The sequence below is a fragment of the Physeter macrocephalus genome, chromosome 20 (assembly GCF_002837175.3).
Source record: "Physeter macrocephalus isolate SW-GA chromosome 20, ASM283717v5, whole genome shotgun sequence".
Classification (NCBI taxonomy): Eukaryota; Metazoa; Chordata; class Mammalia; order Artiodactyla; family Physeteridae; genus Physeter; species Physeter macrocephalus.
In genome coordinates, this window is record NC_041233.1 from 89,865,373 (window position 1) to 89,887,967 (window position 22,595).

Genomic DNA, 22,595 nt, shown 5'->3' on the forward strand with positions numbered 1-22,595 from the left:
TTTAAGCAACAGATCAATTCCTTTAGCACCAACAGATTATTCATGGTGGTTGATGGGAAAACAAATTCATGGTTCTGACTTAATTTTCTCAAATGGAGCCTCTGTTTCCTCATCCATAAAAAGTTAGGCACTAATAAACACACAATAAATATTAGAAAACTTAATCCAGTCTCCAGGGAAAGAACACATCTGCCACTTCCACCATGTCCCTCATAATAGCCAAAATATCGCTGTAAGGACTAGGAGAGGAAGTATAGAGTCACTGAATGCTGGACATTTCTAATGCAGATTCCAAAGATGAACATCAAGAACAAAACGTACCACGTTAATCCCGCCTGCGTGGCTCCTTGAACACACTGTTCCCACAAACGCCATTCCCGCGGTCCCACCAAAACCTTTCTTCCTAAATGAAGAGAACAGGTAAAAGTTATAAAATGTACTTGGGGACGAAAAGGTACACATTGCTCCTATTTCTTTGGGTAATCTTAAACTGATAGGTAGACCCTACAAAAACTGGGAGAAAAATGGCAAAGGTAAATAACATTTAAAAAATCACAATTCAATTAAAGACATCTCTTTTTTATTTTCAGAGTGGAGATTAATATTACAAATTCATTTTTCAGACAAATGAAGATACTTTTATAATATTCCACCGTACGGATTTTTTGTTTGTTTGTTTGTTTGCGGTACGCGGGCCTCTCACTGCTGTGGCCTCTCCCATAGCGGAGCACAGGCTCCGGACACGCAGGCTCAGCGGCCCTGGCTCACGGGCCCAGCCGCTCCGCGGCATGTGGGATCTTCCCGGACCGGGGCACGAACCCACGTCCCCTGCATCGGCAGACGGACTCTCAACCACTGCGCCACCAGGGAAGCCCAGAAGATACATTTTTGATATCAAACCAAGTTGTTTTGTACCTTCTAGATGAAAAACCTTCCTAAAATGCAGTATATTTATTTATTCAAAAACTCTATTGAGATCAGGTAACAAAATGACATATTCACACAGGAGGCTGCAGGCACGGAGCACAGGGAACAGAAGAGTCACGATGGTCTCCGGGTGGCTGCTCAATCATCGCGGACACACCTATATCTAAGGACCTGGTCCCTCTGCCTGGAACTCTCCTCCCCAATATACAGCCCTAACTCACTCCCTCACCTGCTTCAGGTCTTTACACAAAGGTCATCTTCTCATTGAGGCCTTCCCTCGCCAAGTTACCTAAAATTTCAACCTCACTCCCCCAATACTTCTATCTCTACCCTCCCTGCTTTATTTTTCCTCCTTACTACTTATCATTATTTAGCATATTATATACACTTATTTATCTCACTTATGAGGTAAATCTCCTCCACCACAATATGAACTCCATGAGAGCAAGAATTTTTGTCTGTTTTGTTCACTGCTATACCCCAGAGCCTAGGAATACATCTAATACATATCTTTTAAATGAATGAATAAACCCTTCTCTCAGGCATCTGAACAGCCAGGACAAGAGGCCTAGAGATATTGACATAGGGGGATTGCCAAGAAAACATTTTAGCCAGATCACCCTGTAGTGAACCCCACACTCCCCAAGCCCCACTTATGTCCTCACTGCTTCCGAAAGGAATTTTAGTACCCCATTCCTAAACACAAACAACCAGGGATTATCAGACATCTGGGAAACGCCTCTAACATGGCAGATGGAGAGCAAACAGAGGAGACAGCTTGGTAGGTGTGGTTGGGCAAAGCACAGGGAGTGTGCCTGGTGCCTGCTCCTTTTGTGAATGAGAAGGCATGCTCACTGCCAGGGTATGAGGACACTTCCAGGTACAATTTTACTAAAAATTAATAAAAACGTCAGGATCAAGCTTTTGTGGTTATGGGGCCATAAAAATCCATTTAGGCATTCTCAGTGCCTTGCTTTAAATTAACTGGTATGACTAAATAAATAAGTAAATACATAAATAAATAAAATCAAGGGAAATTTCTCCTCAGAAAAAATTTTGAGTTTTAGGTGCCATCAACATTAAGGGAGGCAAAAATTATTAAATAAAACATATTTTGGCAAAAAGTCAGCCCACCAACCAGAAGATTTTTAAGAAGAAAGAAACTTTGTTAGTATTTTTAAGTGAGGGTTTTGTATTAACTCTTGGAATATATTTGTATTAAGTGATTACATAAGCTTAAGTTTTATTATGGTTCCATGAAAATACTATGTAGAAAGAAGAAAATTTCAAAAAATATATCAGAAATATCTCAAAGAGAGTTTAAAAAAATTATTATATCCATGAAATAAGAATTTGACCAGCTCTCTTCTCTTCTCCGCCATCCTATGTACGGTTAAATTTGCTCCTCGCCATGTATTCTCACAAGACTTTCAGGATCAAGCGATTCCTGGCCAAGAAACAAAAGCAGGGAATCGTCCCATTCCCCAGTGGATTCAAATGAAAACTGGTAATAAAATCAGGTACAACTCCAAGAGAAGACATTGGAGAAGAACCAAGCTAGGTCTGTAAGGAACCTCGCATATGAGGTGGCACACATTTTTGCTGGGTCAAGGACACTTGCATCTCACCATATCACTCTGAGAACATCAATACTACCCAAACAGCTGGGTGGGTTTTATTAGGAAAGTGATTTTTCTCTTTGTGTCAGTGTTTCTGCACTAATGCTTTGGATCAGTAGTAAATATGTGCAACCTTTTGTTGGGAAAAAAAAAAAAGAATTTGACCATACAAAAATTTTAAGGGGGACAAATCAGAGCTAAATATTAAACATTAAAAATAAGATAGCTGAAATGAAAAACTCAATAAAAACCTTAGAAGGTAAATTTAAGGAAATATCCAGAAAGCAGAACAAAAAGACAAAGAGAAGGAGACAAAAGCTAATAAAATTAGAGGACAAGCACAGGAAACTCAATAGCTGAGTAAAAGGAATCCCAGAAGGAATGAAGAATAAAAATAAAGAGGATGAAATCATCTATAAAATAATTTGAGAAAAATTCCTAGAACTGCAGTTTCAAGATTGAAATTACCCACTAAGAACACAACACAATGAGTGATAAAAGACCTACACCAAAGCATAGCATCAGGAAAATTTAGAAGCCTGGGAACCAAGAGGAGATCCTACAAGTTTCCAAAGAAAAAAAAAAAGAAAGGCCAAATACAAAAGATCAGGAATCAAAATGAATGAAAGCTTCTCAATAGTAATTCTGGAAGTCAAAAGACAACGGCCATGCCTTCAAAATTCTGAAGGAAAAAATTTTGTGCCTAGAATTTTATACTCAGCAAAATAACCTGAAATTTACAAAACAAACTAGAAAGCACATCTCTGAAAAACTGTTACTTAAGCCCTAGGATAATCAGAGTTCAAATTGAGATAATATTTTTATTAATTGAAGTACAGTTGATTTACAATGTTTTTTTACTTTCTGGTGTACAGGAGATAATTTTTAAATTCTGTTTCAAGACTGTGAAACACATTTTCCAACATGCAAGAGGTCAAAATTTTTTCTTTCAATATATCCTTACACAAGAAGAAACTAGAAAACATGCCAGGGCTTCCCTGGTGATGCAGTGGTTGAGAATCCGCCTGCCGATGCAGGGGACACGGGTTCGTGCCCCGGTCCGGGAAGATCCCACAGGCCGCGGAGCGGCTGGGCCCGTGAGCCATGGCCGCTGAGCCTGTGCGTCCGGAGCCTGTGCTCCGCAACGGGAGAGGCCACAACAGTGAGAGGCCCGCGTACCGCAAAAAAACAAAAAAAGAAAACATGCCACACCAAAATGAGGAAGTAAACCCAAGAAAGAGGAAGAAGGACACAGGATAAAGGTTACAGAGGCTCCAACACAAAAGAGAGGTCTTATTACCATACTGTCACTTGTCCTATAGCAGCAAAAATTTTCCTCATTTAAATGAATGCTCAAAAACCTTAACAGAATATGATTCTAATAAAAGAAAAAAAGCAAAAATTATTATTCTGACCATGCCATTAATAGTACCTTTAAAAAAAAATCACTTACAGAACTAGCTGTGCACTGTCATGTCTCCGACGTGTTATAAGAAACTTTTCTCGCCACTGTACAAAGTTCCCCAACACATCACCCGCACCTCCGATTATGTTGATCAGATTTCCATTTGTCCAAATCTCCAGCCCAACTAGCACAATTCGAATATTTAACATGATGTACATCTGGAAAGAAAACAAATAAAAATATATAAAATTTATTAAAGAATATGAGAATAATTCCTGGTTATATATCTGAAAAAAGCAAAAACACTAATTCGAAAAGATATGTTCACCCCAATGTTCACAGCAGCATCATTTACAATAGCCAGGATATGGAAGCAATCTAAGTGTTCATCAAGAGATGAATGGGTAAAGAAGGTGAGGTATATATATACACATACATACAATGGAATATTATTCAACCATAAAAAGAATGAAATTTTTGCCATTTGCAGCAGCATGCATGGACTTGGACAGTATTATGCTAAGTGAAATAAGTCAGAAAGAGAAAGACAAATACAGTACGGTATCACTTATATGTGGAATCGAAAAACATACAACAAACTAGTGAATATAACAAAAAAGAAACAGACTCACAGATATAGAGAACAAACTAGTGGTTACCAGTGGGGAGAAGGAAGGGAGGGGGCAATACAGGGATAGGGGATTAAGAGGTACAAACTATTATATATAAAATAAGTTACAAGGATATATTGTACAACACAAGGAATAGTAGCCAATATTTTATAATAACTATAAATGGAGTATAACTTTAAAAATTGTGAATCAGCATACTGCACACCTGTAACGTATATAATATTGTACATCAACTATGCTTCAATAAAAAATAATACAATAAAATAAAGAATATGAGAATATCTTTTAAGTAACATAACTACTTAAATTAAAAACAGGACTCCTCCCCTCCAAAAAAAATTCCCTTCAATATAATGAGACTCTAACTTCTCAAGGGTCTCAGTTTCCTCATCCATAAAAAAAAAGTAAAGATTCAAAATCCTTTTTATCTTCCATTCCAAAATCTGACAAACTCTAGATATTTAAAGTTTTGGGTATTCTGATTCCAAAACTTTCCCTAAACTAATGCAAGCCTATTTATAGTCCATATTTAGCTCACTTAATGTAAATATTCATATATTTCACTACAGAAATATCAATGAGGTTGATTACAAGGTGCTACCCCAGGACCCTGCAGGAGGTGTAATGTAATACATAGTGAACTATATGTTATAAATGTATGCGAGGTGAACTATATTACCTATCTAAACTCTTATCTAAAATTCTAATGACATGCACCCCAAAGGTTTCAGATAAAGGATTATGGAATTCATATCTATTTCACAGAGATACTGTGAGGAATAAATGAGTTAATAAATGTAAGGCAATTGACTCAGTTTCTAGAATGTTATAAATATCTAATAGAATGCTATCATTATCATCATCATCATTATTATGCTTGGTATTCGTATTAGGGGAACAACTTAGAGATGAAATTATCTTATAAGAACATGTAGCTAATTCTCCAATATCTCCCACTGGATGAATAAACTCCAAAATCTCAAACCAAATCCCTCCTTCCCTCTCTCTCTCACATAGACACACACACACACACACACACACACACACACACACACACACACACACAGTGTCATAGTTTCAGAGGAGGCAGCCTTATTTAAAATAAGATTCTCTCAGTAAAAATTCAAAGATCTTTTTATAAATACCAAAGTACCTTAGCTATCTGCTATGAAATAAAAGTCCTATTTTATGGCAAGATGAGAAAAATTTAAACAAATACATTTTTCTCTGCCCTTTGGCCTCCTCTCTCCCCGCACTGTGCATTGTGTATCTGCATTAGGCATCGACCAAACCTCCCCCATCGGCAGAAATACCTGCTCCACCATAAAGAGCAGCATTCTCCTAGCATCAATAAGACAACTCCTTAAAAGATAACATTCCTTCTTGACCTGTTAGGGGCCACAGTGATAATTAAGTCTGGATTATGTAAACTGTCAATAATACCTCATTGAATGTACAGCTCTCTGTCTCAAAAAACTTATATAACTGTACCTTGACTTCTAACGAGGGGAACAGTTCTCAGAGCTTTCTGAGATGCGCTTCCTGGGTTATAATCCTCAAATTTGGCTCATTAAAATTTTCCATTTCTTTCTTAGATCAGCTGATGAATTTTTCATTGACACTACTCTAAAGATAAAGTAGATGCTAATTCGAAATCTCTTGCTTGTCTCAGAGTCTCTCTCTCTACAATTATACTTTACTTTTAAACATAAAAATGTTACAAAACAAATTAGAGAGCAGACCCCTGAAAGACTGAGTTGCTTATTTAGGCTCTAGAATAATCAGAGCTCAAAATGAGACAATTTAACAATTCTATTTGGAGACTGTGAGAGGAGAGGACAGAATAATCCCTGCTGATAGAAAATACAACTCACGCTATCCAAGTAGTTTGCTAAAAGAATCATCTCTTCTCGCACTGCAGTCTGGTTTCTTCCCATCATGTCATACTGAAAAGCAAAGAAGGGAAATCATTATCACCAAAGCAATTTAAGAATAAAATTTCTATAATCTCCTACAATGAAGATAAGAATCCAAATATCTCCTCTGAACCGAAAACTGAGGCACTTAGACATTCTCCTGCATTTCAAACTAATAAGTCTAAAGGATACATTTTAGTGAGAAATAGGAATAAAAGAAAATGAGGTACGTGGGTGAAATGAATAATAATGAAAAAGCGGGCTTCCCTGGTGGCACAGTGGTTGAGAGTCCGCCTGCCGATGCAGGGGACATGGGTTCGTGCCCCGGTCTGGGAAGATCCCACATGCCGCGGAGCGGCTGGGCCCGTGAGCCATGGACGCTGAGCCTGCGCGTCCGGAGCCTGTGCTCCGCAACGGGAGAGGACACAACAGTGAGAGGCCCGCGTACCACAAAAAAAAAAAAAAAGAAAAAGCACTGAAACCTTAATTTTCTCCAAAGCAGTACAACTTTAAAATGAGCTTTGTACTTAACAGTCTTTAATTCATTTTAATGCAAAAATATTTTCAAGCATTTCACAAAGGTAGAGTTTAAAACAATCAAAATGCATAGATAAAGGAAAGAAAGACAATCTGAAAGACTTCCTGATCCTTTCACCTCTTAGGTTAACGACATTACCAATAACCAATTTCTAAACTCTGGGCTAAATTAATTATCAGAGATTAACCAACGTTCACTAGTGAAAACATTATATGTAGATAGAAATATAGAAATATATAAAAGTTTAACCATATTAAGCCAAACAGTTGATTATGACTGATTCACTTCTTTGAGATCTAGCTAAATCCAAATGCCTATTTTAATATTATTTTAATATAACCAATTTAATAACTAATTAAAAGAACATTTTTAAAAGAATATGTGGTTTTGCTCTATGATAAGGGCATTAATACCAGAATATATCAGATTTTATTAATTAGACATTTTATCATGATTCTCCTAAACAAGAAAAAAAAATTTTATAATACATTTGACAAGGTTTGACTAAAATGGAACCATTTTTATTTTGAACCATTTTCTACCTATGTGGAGAGAGTAATAAAGAAAAACTTTTCAAATCTCTATTTTTGTCACTTGTCCACAACATTCTACAGGAACATTTTACACATTATCTGGGACAAAGTTCATGCTTGTTCATACTCCTTTATGCTTCTTCCTTCTACACTTGAGGATAATGAACCTATAATGAACAAATCTGAATATATTTCTATCTCTTAAAAATATGGCTTTTTTTTTCCAGTCTACATACAATAAGGGATTATTTTTTTTTAAAAAACATAAAAATCCTCAAAACTGTCTCTGCAGGTTACAAGAAAGGACTTGTCAATCGTGTTAAGTTTCTGCAAACAGCTTATTCGCACAAACAACAAAGTTGGCAGTACAAGTCAGACAAAACATTTCAAATAATCTATAGGTTAAATTATATAGCAGCTATATCTAAAATTGATAATGCTGTAAATGCTAAAATAGATACATAACTTTTTTTAGTTGAGTAAAGCACAATTCTTAAGTATGAATAAGGAAAATGCCCTGGTGTTATCCTGTACAATGAAATAAATAGTAAATGCTAAGCTGACCTATTCTCCTCTGCTCCCTTCTAAAGCATGCCAGAACATGGAAGTTTTCTAACTCTTAAATAGAATAGATAGATAGATAGGTATCTCTTAGAGATATCTTTCTCTTAGATAGATAGTTTTCTATCTCTTAAATAGGTCAGCTGAAATTCTAGAAAGAAAAGCAATTTTTTTAGGCAACAAAGCAATATCTGATTAACTGGGTTTATCACCACAGTCCTTTAAATGTCTCTGAAAAAGTCTCAAGAGCTTAACTGAGAGGCAGAACAGTTTCACTTAAGAAATTTAGCATATGCAAATCACCCAAAAGAACAGGGGGAAGAAAATCACCAGTAAAAAATAAAGGTAGAGGTAGTCTCATTTGCTACATTCAGTTCTGGAGGCATTAGGAATATCATGTATGAATATCAAGAAAAAAAGTCATTTTAGTTTTAAAATTACATTTAACAAAAATCAATACAAATACGTTATATTTAATATTTCCTTCATGGGATGCTCACTTCTCATCTGCTTTTCATGAAAAAGAAGAAAAACTGTCACCAATCCTACCCTTTCCTTGTCTACGACAATGAACAGCTCCACATAGCGGGTCTGTGGCAGGACAGCTCTTCTTCTCTGTCAAACACACAAACATCATAAAGGCAAAAAAAAAAAAAAAAAAATGGTATAAGGCTACATGTTTTTCATACATAATGATCTTACCCTAACCTCTAGTCACTTATTTCATGTCTGCTAAGAACTTCATAAAACAATTTTAACACATCCTAGATCAATAAAGCCAAAAAAACACGTTTTTTTAAAAAAGTGATATCTGCCATCTGTACTGATATGAGAAAAATTCTATCTAAAGATAATATGAGTTATTCAAGTTTCCAAAGCAGAATAACTGATCTTCCAATATCTAAACTACACACACACACACACACACACACACACACACACACACACACACAACACACAGAGTTTAATAGGAAACTCCATCACTTCGTTGGGAGTAGAAGAAAGAATATCTGCCAATAACCCAGAGCAGAAGGAAGGATGAGGTTGTCATTTTATTTTGTTGCTGTTGTTGTCCTTTATTTATTTATTTTTCCTTCCAGTTTCATTGAGATACAATTGACACTGACATACAAGGTTGCCACTTTAAAAAAAAATTAGTTTTGTGATTTTACAGAAATTTATATAAAGTATAGAATGAGCTAAAATTTAATGTTTTCCATTGATTAAAAAGGACGGTACAAAAGTCAAAAGAATGAATGGCAGGATAGGCAATGAAAATAATGCCATAAACTAGTATGAGTTAATTAAATTACACCAGAAGAAGAGGCACAAGCCTCTTCTAACACAGCGACATCATCTCATTACGTAGAAAGCTGCCTTCTCTGCAACTGAGGTTCCTCTGGTCCTAGAAACAGTTCAGGTTAAGAGACTCCTGTCAAGACTAAGCCAAGGAATCCTCAAGAAATCTCAAAACAGGGATACCACGAGTGTCCCTGGAAAAAATCTGAGATCATTAAAGTCCTAAAACTCAATCTCTCTCTTTCCCTCTCTCTCTCTTTCTCACTTTAGAGCTCCAGAATGACCACTCCAGTCTGTGTAAAGCATATCCACATCAAAAAGCCCACGGCTGTACTTCCCTGGTGGCGCAGTGGTTAAGAATCTTCCTGCCAATGCAGGAGACACAGGTTCAAGCCCTGGTCCGGGAAGATCCCACATGCCGCGGAGCAACTAAGGCCCTGCGCCACAACTACTGAGCCTGCGCTCTAGAGCCCGCGTGTCACAACTACTGAAGCCCACGCACCTAGAGCCCATGCTCCGCAACAAGAGAAGCCACCGCAATGAGAAGCCCGCGCACCGCAACGAAGAGTAGCCCCGGCTCGCCGCAACTAGAGAAAGCCTGCGCGCAGCAATGAAGACCCAATGCAGCCAAAAGTAAATAAATAAATTAATATTTTTTTAAAAGCCCACTGCTCTCTCAAAGTCACTGTAATGGGCTATTATTAGGTAGCAATGACAAAAAGAAATACAGTCACTGTTTCAGACTTAAGCCCTAGTTTCCAAAACACAGAAGCCTGATTGTACTCATCTTGCTGGAAGGAACTGCGTATTGCTTGTCTTTTTATCCCCTTAGTACCCATCACAATGTCTGGCACACAGTTGGCAAAAACACAGTAATAACAGGTATTGGTTTAAGGCACAAACACATCATTTTTTTTAAACTTGAGTCTCAGCCGTGAAGAAATACATTATGTCCTTACTCGAAGTAGCTGAGTGACGCTAGGAGGCTCTTCCTCTTCATCCTTTGTGGTTTCTTCCTCTGTATCCTTGTTGGAAACCCCACATTTCACAGGCTCTTTGTGGACATCATCCATTCGATAAAAGATGTGCTCAAAATGAGAGCTGTTTTGCAGGGGTTCAATCCCATAACTCACATTCTCTATATGCAGCAAGCCTCTAAGTGTTGTATTACACATACACAATTTTTTAGAATGAAAAAAAAAAAAACACAGGAAAAGGAATTAAGAAACCTGAATAAAAGTCCTACTTCTTAACATATGTAAGAAGGGGTAGAATGGTATAGAGAAAAACAGAGAGGCTTTAGAGGCAGGCAGACCTAAACTTAAAGCACAAGATGACTACTCACTAGCATGACTGCCTGAAAGTTACCTTAACCTCTCTGAGGGTCTGCAGTATAAGGAAAGGCAATTCAGAACAGTGGCTAAAAGTGTGAAGTCTGGAGCCAGAGGACCAGAGTTTGAATCCCAAATGTTTCCTACTAGCCTTAGTTTACATTCTCCCTAGAGTTGTTCTGAAAACTAAATTATTAAATACACGCAAAATACTCAGAACGTTGCCTGGCACACAGTAACTGTTCTACAAGTATCATTACTTAAATGGAAATAGTAGTCATAGCCATCTTACATCGTTGGTTTGAGAATTTAAAGTAATATTTCTTAGTTCAATCAATCATGCAAACAATCAACCAGCCCAGTGTCATACTGCCTGGCCCTTAATAAATTTAATTTTAATATTATTATCACTTCACTTGATACATGATATGATTTCTCTGAACCTCAGCTTGCTCACCTAAATATGGAAATAATCAGCCCCTTTTCACAGTCATTATGTACCTTAGATGAAAGAATATAGGTGAAAATTTTATAAACCTAAAGGGTGACAGAAATTTAAAGTATGTGTTATTTTAAATAGCAAAGTTTATTAAGTGGACTCAAAAAAATGAAATTTTTTCTTTAGTTATTAAAATTCATCAACTGCAAGACTGTCCTAAATAAACATGCTGAAAATGACATCTGAAACACAGCTATAAAGACCTTCAGCAACATCAAAGTAAAATCTAAATTTAAGTCCCCTGAAATGACTTGATCTGGAGACAGAGACAGGTAAAGGGGAAAGAAATTAGGGAATGAAAAAAAAACAAAAAATTGATAAAGAAAATTCCTTACCTGAGTCCAAAACAGTTGCTAAGAGCAATGGATGAATTATAAACGCCCTCCACGTATCCCCGATAATGACAGTGATTCTAAATGATAAAAACTGTATTATCTTCAAATACTGTTACATTGCTGAAAATCATCATAGAAACCGCAGGACTGACAAAATTATTTAAGGTCCATAAACTAAAAATTTTTATTATTGGCATCCCATAATTATCACATGGCATTCTTTGTACTATCTTCAGACTGTCTACTATCACCCTACAGCTACACAAATGTTTAGGCAGAATTCCAGAGGACACTAAGTACAAACAACTCTACTCCTATAACCTTTAAACCTAGAAGCAGAACAAGGAAGCATAACGTCATGTTTAACATTTTTAATCACAGGCAAGAAGATGCCACAGCAGCCAAATGAAACCCAATACAGAAGACCTTGTGACAGGCTAGTGACACCAAGGGGGAAAAAATTCAGTACACGGCAAAAACAGTGACTTTGATCCGATGATTTTCATTTCTTCATATAAGCATACTGATTATACTATTATTATTATTATTATTAGTTATACATTTAACCATCTTTAAAAATTAAAGAGACTTTATCCTTAATCTTGAGCAAGAAATTGACCAGTGGAAATACAAGCATATCACTTACTAATATCAGATTTTTTTAGTACACAATGAGATTTTTTCATCTTTAAAACAATTGTAAAGCACTTAAAAAAAAAAGCCAAGGGGAGTGGGAGGAGGAGGAGGAGGACCAGCCCTGCCAGACCTTACGACATATCATCGGGCCTTAATAACAGTAGGGTCCTGGTGGTGCGTTAACTGAGAGACCAACTAGTGGGGCAGAATACAAAGTCTCAAAATAGACTGAAATACATGTGGAACCTTATATGATAAAAATGGCATCTCAAATCACTGAGGCAAAGATGCACTTTTTAACAAGTGGAGCTCAGCCAAGTGGTTAGACATTCAAAAAAGGATAAAAGTAGATCCATACCTCACACCATACATAAGAATTAAAGCTCCAAATGGATCAAGAATCCAAACATTTAAAAAAATGAACCCATGCAAGAACTAAAAGAAAACATGGGTGAATTCCTCTTTAAGCTGGTGTAGAGAAAGACTTTCTATCCTCAAAATCTAGAGTCAACAGAAGAAAAGACTGATAATTTTCACTGTATTAAAAAAAATTTTTTTTAACCTCCACATTAAAAGAAACACCAAAAAAACAAAGTCAAAAGACAACTCAGAGACTGGTGAGAAGTATCTGTAACTTTTATCATAGATAAAACTACACTATATTATATATAATACAAAGAACTCTGAAACATTAAAGGGGAAAGATTAAACCTAATAGAAGATGGAGCAAAAGAGTTGAACAGACAATTCACAAAAGAAGATATAAAAATGCCCTTATATAAATGAAAAGATTTTCAATTTCACTAATGATACAGTAAGAACCTATGAGTCTATGCTGATATAAACAAATAAGAAGGAAAAACACTTCCTTACAGTAGAAACCACCAGTGAATACAGAAGCACTGATGAAATTAGGAAATCACCATTTTGACAACCATCACAACAACTGATTCAGGCAAATACTAAATACTAAAACTAGTGGGTAAAAATTTGAGAAGCATTGGGATAGTTACTAAGCCTCAAAGTATCCAACCAAAAAAGGCAAAACACAGTAACTTTACAGAGAAGAAACCTAGCAGACAACTCCTTAATCATCAATGTTAACACTGTCAGTGATAAACTAATTGCAGCACATGCTCACGATATGATACAGAGAATGGCTCAGTGTCCCTTCAGGGTGGATTCCTGCCAAAAGTGCATAACCTGAATCCAATCATGAGTAAACATCACACAAACCCAAATTGCGGGACGTTCTACAAAAAGTCAGCCTGTACTTTTCAAAAATGCCAATGTTGTGAAATACAAGGGAAGACTACGGATTTCCGGATTAAAGGAAACGGGAGACCGCTGAGCACAACACGTGAACTTGGATATCCTTTCACTATAAAGTACATTAGTAGGATAATGGACCAAAACAAATACCAATAAGGTATGTAACTGAATAACAGTATTGCTTCAATGTTAACTTCCTACTTTTGAGAACTATACTATGGTGACATAAAAGAAATTCCTGGTTTTAGGAAACTTACACTGAAGTATTTAAGGGTAAAGGGACACGAGGTGTACAACATACTCTTCAGGAAAAAAAAAAAAGAGAGAGAAGAAGGGATAAAGTACATGTGATAAATGCTAACATTTGGAGAATCTAGGTGAAGGGTATGCACGAATGTTTTCTATTATTCCTGCAACTTTTCCTATAAGTCTAAAACTGTGAACATTTTTTTAAAAATTAAACAATTATGCACTAAACAACACAGGTGAAATTTCAACATGTTACAACGTTTTCCAGTGTGAGGCTATTTACAACCACTGTTTTCTTTCTAGTGCTTTGTAGTTAAAGTCTAGCTTTGATATTGTCTTCTTCTCACTAGAGGAAAAGAAACACCTCTTCTATTACAGATGAGGTAGCACTTATGAGATAGTAATACAGTAACTCACAGCGCTCAAAAATTAAATGCTTCTCGCTTCCCCTATAATAGAAGCTCTCATTTGACATGACTGAAATCCAGCACTTGATCACTCAATCTACCAACTTGATGGTATTTCTTTAATAACTTGGTTTTATTACATCTTTCCAAAGGCTACAATTTAGTTTTTTAAAAAAACAACAAATCCTATTTCGCAAGTTTACAAAACATCCAATTGAATCGCATGATTAGAGTAAAGGTATAAATGGCATAAACAGTTTTGGAAACACAAAAACTGTAAGCAAAAAACTCAACTACTGAGAAGTATCTGAGAAGAGCCTACCAGCCACAAGAGCCAGAGAGCTTGGGGCAGTCAACAAATTTTTCAGAGGAAAGCAGGAGCATTAATTAACTGAGGGAGTTAGTTGAGAGACTTTCTAATGCATTTGCAAGGCACCCCAAAGTTCAAAGACTAATACTAATTTGGAGTTTTATTTCATACAGCAACTCATATCAAGTGGTTATTAAAACTGTGTTTCTTTGTGAAAAATGGCCTTGTGAAAGATGCTGATGATGAAAGCCACATAAGAGCTTTACAAATTAATTTAAATAACAGAATCACAAGGGAAAGCATTTACATTTTCTCAGTGTAACTTAACTGCATTTTATGAAAAAAAGTATATTCCATGATGATATGTGACAATGTTGCCACACACACAAAAATCCCAGTACCAAAGTTTTAATTACTATCTCAAATCTATAGTCACACTTTTATCTATTTGAATAATATTCAATAACCAATAAGTGAAAGGCTCCATCTGTCTTAGTTTATATTTTTCAAACACCCAGGAAAACATAATCAAATTGTAATACTTTACGATAACAGTTGAATAAATTTCTATAAAACTGAAATCTATTTTTAGCAGTTTTAAGCATATAAACTTTCAATAATAGTAAAAAATAATATTTATTGAGTTCACAGTTGTTGGACTGACTGTTTTAAGTAGTATCTTACAAGTATTAACTCATTTAAGCTTCCCAATAACTCCATGAAGTTATAATTATTATTCCCATTTTAAGGTGAGGATTCTAAGGCACAAACAGGTTAAAGAAACTTGACCAGCAAATAAATAATAGAGCCAGGAATCAAGTCCAAGCAGTGTGTGTTACCAAAATCCAGGCCAAGAAACCGCTCCAAGAGAACAAATGCCTTTTTAAAATCACTGCTTTTGTTGAGTGGCATAAATTATGTGGTCTTTGGTCTCATGCTATAGTACTCTTCGGATGGATGATTGGATGGATGGATGAACGGCTGAATGGATTATCTGTGTTCTGGTTTATGCTATCACATACATTTAAACTCCTCTACTATTTTGCTATTAAACAATAGCCAAACAATAAAACCAAACAAAACAAATAAAATAAAACAATGGACAAACAGAACACTGAGATAAAGGAGTCAGAAAACAGGCCAGCAGAGGATGGATCTAAGTCAGCACTGCCTTTTTTTTTTAAGTACTAATAATTAATCTAAAGTAAAGGGTTTCATAATTCAAAAAGAGTCATGTACCACAATGCTCACTGCAGCTCTATTTACAATAGCCAGCACATGGAAGCAACCCGTGTCCATTGACAGATGAATGGATAAAGAAGATGTAGCACTTATAGACAATGCAATATTACTCAGCCAGAAAAAGAAACGAAATTGAGTTATTTGTAGTGAGGTGGATGGACCTAGAGTCTGTCATACAGAGTGAAGTAAGTCGTCTCAACCTCGACTTTCTTACACATACACACTACCCAATGTAAAATAGATAGCTAGTGGGAAGCAGCCGCATAGCACAGGGAGATCAGCTCGGTGCTTTGTGACCACCTAGAGGGGTGGGATAGGGAGGGTGGGAGGGAGACGCAAGAGGGAGGAGATATGGGGATATATGTATATGTATAGCTGATTTACTTTGTTATACAGCAGAAACTAACACAACATTGTAAAGCAATTATACTCCAATAAAGATGTTAAAAATAAATAAATAAAATAAAATAAAGGTTTTGCCTTCTATTTATTTGAAGAGAGCTGCAAAAGTGCAAAACTAACATAAACAATTCCACCTAGCAAAACATAACAAAGCTCAGGGGAAAAATAATACATGTTCAATGGTAACAAAGATTTCTCATGAAAACTATAGCAAAAAAATAATAATATATAATACCTAACTGCCAAAAGGGACTTTTAAGACACTCTTCCCAACTAAAATTAGAAATATTTATGCTCTAATTAAATAACACATAAAGCAAGGTTGACATCTGCCAATTATTTCAAGTATTCCTGGCCAGTTCTGTCCTCAGGAAAACTCTGTTCTCTGATGCAAAAAGGACCACACTTCTTACAAAAAGAATTGTTTTCAGCAAAAAATCAGAACATATAATAGGAAACAAGTGTTTGTTCTTTACTAAGCACTAATGGCAAGTCAAACGGTTTAATAAGGAAGTAAGATGTACTGTAAGAGGTATCCATTTTCAGCAAAATAAATAAAATAAAAAATAAAAAAATAAATCAAACTTTTCCCCTTCATAATCAGTAGGATTATCATTAAATAGAAGATTATTTTCCTGGTCTTTTAAAAATCACTTGACCATGGAGAACCAGAAGAGCTGTAAGGTAAATACAGTTTAATTTATGTCAATGCACTCACACTCCCACCCCAGGACAATGCCATACATAATAATATCAAAAGAGGCCCCTGGCGAAGCACAAGGTAACAGTCCTGAGTACCTGAAGAGAATGCGCACTTTAAAATTATAATTGTTTTAAATTCTGCTATAGGGTCAGGAGGAAATATATTACCTGTATATCAGGGTAGTCAGAGATCAGAGCCCCTTCCTTGTTGTAGGTATAAACTACAAAATCTTTGGGTAAAAGGTCCCTGCAAGAGGAATAAAACACACCATTTAAAATTATTTTATCTATTTGCAACTAAGGACACAACTTATAAGGCATTATTCCCAGAAGAGATGAGCAGAAATAAAAACTTTCACCTGATAAATTGTTATTCAAAGAAGGAGCTACCATAAAACTAAAAGCTCATGAAGGGACTTGCATCCGAAATCATGTGTTGTTCTCACGGTCATAAAATGCTGGTTGCATAAAATGTAACATCCTTAAAGTTTTCTGATACATCTCATAGGAAAGGTATAAATTAGGTTATATAGTACATCATATTTCTAGAAGAAAATAAATGATTTTACCCTCTTTTAAATGTCCTATATAAAGAAGCAGCACTCCTTTCCTTGACCTCCTAAGCACGGGGGCAAAATCTGTGTCAGCTCTTGGAGGAAACAATCATTGCTGATTCCTGAAGCTTCCTTCCATGTCAAGGTAGACTGATAGTGGAAACCACACGTGCAAAATAGGGTTAGCTTTGTCAACGAAAAGATATCCAATGATGCTTGTTGAAGATGGTAAAGCAGACTTTATTATTGACATAAGTATAGGGACCACTGCAAAGGGATTTTACAGGGCGGTGGGGAGAAAGACCAGGCTCAACTCCAAATACAGCATGGGGAAGTGGGAATTTATAACCAAGGAGCATGGTGAGGGTCAGTGGATGGAAAATTACTAAGAGGAAACAACAGGGGTGAGGGGCATTCTGGCTAAACCAACCTAACAGATTCTTGCTGAGGACAGGCCAGGGTGATCAGACATCACTGGGCGGGGAAGGGGAGTGGAAGATAAAGAACCTGATCAGACATCCAGAGTGATCATATATGGGGGGAGGGGGAAGTTCTTGCTAAAACTAGATTTTACAACAAACTACGCTGATGGACCTAGGAGAAGGTTCAGGAACCTGACTAAAGTTTGGTCAAGCCAAGAATCTTTGTCAGTCTCCCTTCTTGTTCAAGGAAAGAAAAGACATTCTTCTTTCCTCTGAATAATACAAGTCCATTTCCTCATTCAGTTGTCTTTTGTTCATTACAGACCAGCTGAATCATCTATTGGAACCTGATAGTAGAGGATATTTGCTGGGTGGTGCTAGCAGTCAGGCATTTAATGAGGGGAGTTGCTATGAAAAATAAAAGAAAAACAAAGATTAACAGTTAGAAACCCAGTTTCTGAGTCCAGGAGGAAGCCATCAAGATTTTTTAGACTTGAGCTTGGAGCATCTGCAGGTGTTAGACTGAGGTTGGCACTGGCCACCTCACACATTTTCCTAGTTTGCAGTTTCAATGTCACTGGTGATAGCATCAGGTATTCTGATGAATTTCCTGAGAGGTCCACACAGCAGGAGGCATGAAGCTTGCCCATACATGATCTATTGTAATCATTTTTTTTTTGAAGTTTCTATCAAGTCTTCCAGCTGCAGCTTACAGAGTTTCAGGAAAAGGGCAGTTTTAGTTGTCAATGATTCCAAGTCAGAAAGGACAAAAATTGGAAATGTGAACTTAGAAAGTTGTAGCCAGATACTGGAGGAAACTAGAAGAATTCAGGATTTGGTAAAGCTGGCAAAATGTGCAAGATGAAAGCTGCAACAGTTCACTATAGTTTTCCATTGAAACAATCAAAAAAGCACATTCTCTCTACAGTTACCCCCATTTCTGTGAAAGATAAAGTAAGACTAATTTGTTTGCAAGGAAGTTTGGTCTCATTAAACTTGGCCTGGTTATTTACATAAGTACAGCAAAAATAGTGATTGACCACATAGTACCTTGTTTGAGTTTGCTTTGCTGGAGCATTGCCTCTCAAGGCTAAGAAGCCAAGTCAAGAACTTGCCACCAGATCTGACTGCAATACCTATAGATTTGGGTGAATTCCTCTCTTCTGAAGGTTCCCCAAATATCCTGAGGTTCCTGGGCCTGCCAGAAGTGACCTTCCTTACTCACCTGTAAGGCAGGAAACCCTGTAAGCCAGGAACAGAATGGATCTTCCAAGGGGAGCTGTATAAACACTGCCTTCTTAAAGTCAACCTTAGTTCCTTAGAGCTATCTGGTCATATCTGATTCAGTACACATCATTCCCAAATATGACATTACAATCAAAGTCTTGGTAATATAAGCAAGGTTTCCAATTGCTGTGTGTTAAAAGGAGGATAGATTTTGACTGAACTTATGCAAGTAACTATACTGCCGTGAATATAAGATGCGTTAACACATCAAATAAACCTGATTAGTTCAACATCTCTCTTTTCATAAGGAGATAAATCCTTTGAGATTTTCCAAGGGCCATTTTGGAAATATCAAAGTTAGTTTGGGGTCAAAGAGAACTCCACTTAGAATTTGATTTGGGGAAATTGTCAAAAATGCCAAAAGGTTTGAACACTTGACTAAATTGGATCACAGGTGTCACTGTGAAACAACACTTAACTGTCCATTTAACCAAAGTCACAATTAAAAGATTTCAAAGGCAAATACAGAAAGTTACACAGTTATTAAAAAAAACAAAAAACAAAAAACTCTTAGCTTTCTTAATGTTGAGAAGATCTGGTTTTCTTAAATAATCAAAGACCTGATAAACACATGACACACAGGAAATTATCTTAAAACACAAAATCTTATCTTCCCAAGCTGATTACTTAACTGTAAAGAAAAACAACCTTTTTTACCATTTCCTATTAAGAGGAAACCAATAATCTAAGAAAACCTTGTGTTTTAACAGAGAAAGAAAACCAAATTCTGGTTTTGTATCAGTGTACTATTAATACTAAGGCAAATTAAACAAACAAACCAAACAACCTTACAAATAAATCCATCCAATAGTAGCCAGTTTTGACCACACAAGGAAAGATTCCTTTTCCAAGGTCCCTTTTCCACAAACTTTCTTTAGAAATTTTCTTACATCACTCAGTTTTTGTCCTACATTTTTCTTCTTTCTCATTCTGGAACAACCATTCATTCTACTTTGGGACAAAATTATTCTCTCTTACCCTTAGCAAAACATATCTTTCATACCCTTCCTTATCAAAAATACACCTTATATTTTCCTTGCATACAGTTTGTTTTCTTTACCCTTATTATTCCTAGTAGTTTCATTTATTTATATTGATTAGATTTCTTAATCATTAGTAATTCTAATTTTCAGTAAAAACTAGGAAGCAGGCAATCGCAAACTGTCTGCTACATACTATCATTCTGTAATAGTGAATACATTATTTCATAATTTCTAGATATGTGTCTTTTTCACAGTACAATTCTTCATGCTTACTAACAGACCTAAATATATTTAGCTTCTCTATACCATAGGAAAACAAGATGCCAAAAGTAAATAAAATTAAATTTCTCTTCAGCAATTAATATTTCAATATTTTATCTTATTTGGAAATTATGTAGTTAATGATTACCCATCTTTGACTTAACTTCATATAGCTTTAAGGTTTCAAGTTATGAACAAAATTTTTGAAACTATTTTTCAGGAGGCATAAAATATAATTACCATTGAAAAGTTCATTTATAAACTTTTATTCCACTTACATCTATTTAATTTACTTGTTCTGAACAATTATACTTGAATTACTCATGAAAATTTCATGAGCCATTAATTAAACAAAGCTAGTCATCCATCATCTTAAGTTGTTTTTCTTGTTGACAAGTCACACAAGCATCAAAAAATAAAAATCACAAAAGCGAAGAACAAAAAATTATATATTTATGGTTCTTGCCTCTTTATTTTAACTGCCATGCTTGACATCAAGCAATTCCTTTTTATTATACATTTTGTTCTAAGGGTTGATTTATAATTTGTAATCTTAAATATCTGGTAGAGATAACATAAGCTTGTCTGAATAGTAAACATAGGTGGAAAAAATTGCATATCTGCATTACATATTTAAAGCCGACAACCCTGAAGTTGTCAGTTTATCAACAACTGTATCAACAATATAAGAACTAGCAAAAAGATTATTCAAGATCATGTGAACTTAAAAAAAACTTGGGGGGCTTCCCTGGTGGCGCAGTGGTTGGGAGTCCGCCTGCCGATGCAGGGGAGGCGGGTTCGTGCCCCGGTCTGGGAAGATCCCACCTGCCGCGGAGCGGCTGGGCCCGTGAGCCATGGCCGCTGAGCCTGCGCGTCCGGAGCCTGTACTCCACAACGGGAGAGGCCAAAAAAACTCGGGTTAGTTTCTGTATTCCTGAGAGTTTTAAGAAAATAATTTATCTAAGTGCTCATTTATCTCCAAACCAATTTGAATAGAACTCTTTAAGGGATTTTATAAATTAATGTGATAATACCATCCGGAGGTAGGAAACTATCACACACCTATAACATACATATATATAGAAATACATAATCATACAGACGCAAATAGAGAACTTAGCGTTTTCATTTTAAAATTTTAGCCGTGAGTCAGTAAAACAGCAATACAATCTCATTTGTTTATCTCCACTTCATATTTTCATCTGAACTGTCTCTGGCAAATAAAACAAGTTAAGGTCACCTGCCTACCAATACTTCTGGAGGAGACTTTTAAGATTTTCTTTTGCCATGATATGTAATCTTCCTTTGCTGTGGTCTAAATTTTAGGCAACAGACTGAAGAGACATCTAACTGCTGTCTGGATGTTTCCAAAGCCCATGTGAGTGGACGAATCATTCAGTTCTATTTCCAAATAGCCTTTTGTTCTTCTTTTCAGACTCAAGTAGTTGCTTTCAAGGCTATCTGAGTTTCTTGAGAGTCCCCGATGGATGGCAAGGGACCAAAAATGGAAGTGACCATGGGGAGCTAAGGGGCTGCAGTGGGAGGGGAAAGTCTGATGGGTGTGGACAGAGGAATGGAGGATGTGGCGGTTTGAAGTGGGACACATCAAAGGATCCAAGGGAACTGGGGGGCAGATTGATGGTGCTAAGAGGAGGACGAAGGAGCGGATGCAACAGGGAAGGAGCAGTATTAGAGCAGTCAATCTGGGGAGATCTCAAGTTTCCAAAAGACGCCAACAAAGTTCCAAACTATCCTCAGTAAAACATGCCAACAAGAACAGAAGCAGACAGAGCTGGCATAGCAGAGAGTCAGCAGGATGTGAGAAGAGGTGGTTTAGTTGGCTGAGAAGTTCCAATGAGAGAAGCCAGATCCAAAAGGGAGAACAGAGAGACTTCACACAGAGTCAGGAAGAAAGGAGTTCCAGCCCAGGACATCAGGGAACAATCCCCATTCAGAACACGGAGCCAGGAACACCTTCCAGCCCAGGAGGTACCTGTCGAAAGAAGCCTGGGACTCTAACCCCACTTCAGAGGGTATACTCAAAACTGTAAAAAAAAACTGTAAAAATCAAGTCAGCTTCAACGGATGTTTGTCTGGAGCAATGGTTCAGGAGTCAGGGTCACCAATGGATCCCCGATCAGTCAGTCCGGACTGAAGACAAGGGCTTCAAGGTGCATACTTAGCGCCCGGAGTGAGAGTTCGGGGGATCCAGAGATGAATCTGATCCTATACGAGTCATGGCACCATGACCGTCAAAGAAAAAAAATATTCAA

General features: G+C 36.6%; 1 protein-coding gene and 1 pseudogene across 3 annotated transcripts in view; one reads left to right on the forward strand and one right to left on the reverse strand.

Annotated features, from left to right (window-relative positions):
- Nucleotides 1–22,595, reverse strand: part of ADAM9 (ADAM metallopeptidase domain 9) — a 103,830-nt gene that overhangs the window by 57,737 nt on the left and 23,498 nt on the right. For 2 of the 3 annotated variants that reach the window (XM_028481859.2, XM_024131430.1), the window contains exons 4-10: nt 16,984–17,062; nt 11,596–11,672; nt 10,390–10,585; nt 8,681–8,746; nt 6,458–6,529; nt 4,000–4,169; nt 322–403 (exon numbers count right to left, since the gene is read on the reverse strand). In XM_028481859.2, coding sequence (XP_028337660.1) covers nt 322–403; nt 4,000–4,169; nt 6,458–6,529; nt 8,681–8,746; nt 10,390–10,585; nt 11,596–11,672; nt 16,984–17,062 — 742 coding nt within the window. The remainder of the gene's footprint in view (nt 1–321; nt 404–3,999; nt 4,170–6,457; nt 6,530–8,680; nt 8,747–10,389; nt 10,586–11,595; nt 11,673–16,983; nt 17,063–22,595) is intronic. The other variant, XM_028481857.2, reaches the window with a different exon arrangement.
- Nucleotides 2,275–2,764, forward strand: LOC102974365 (60S ribosomal protein L39-like; annotated as a pseudogene).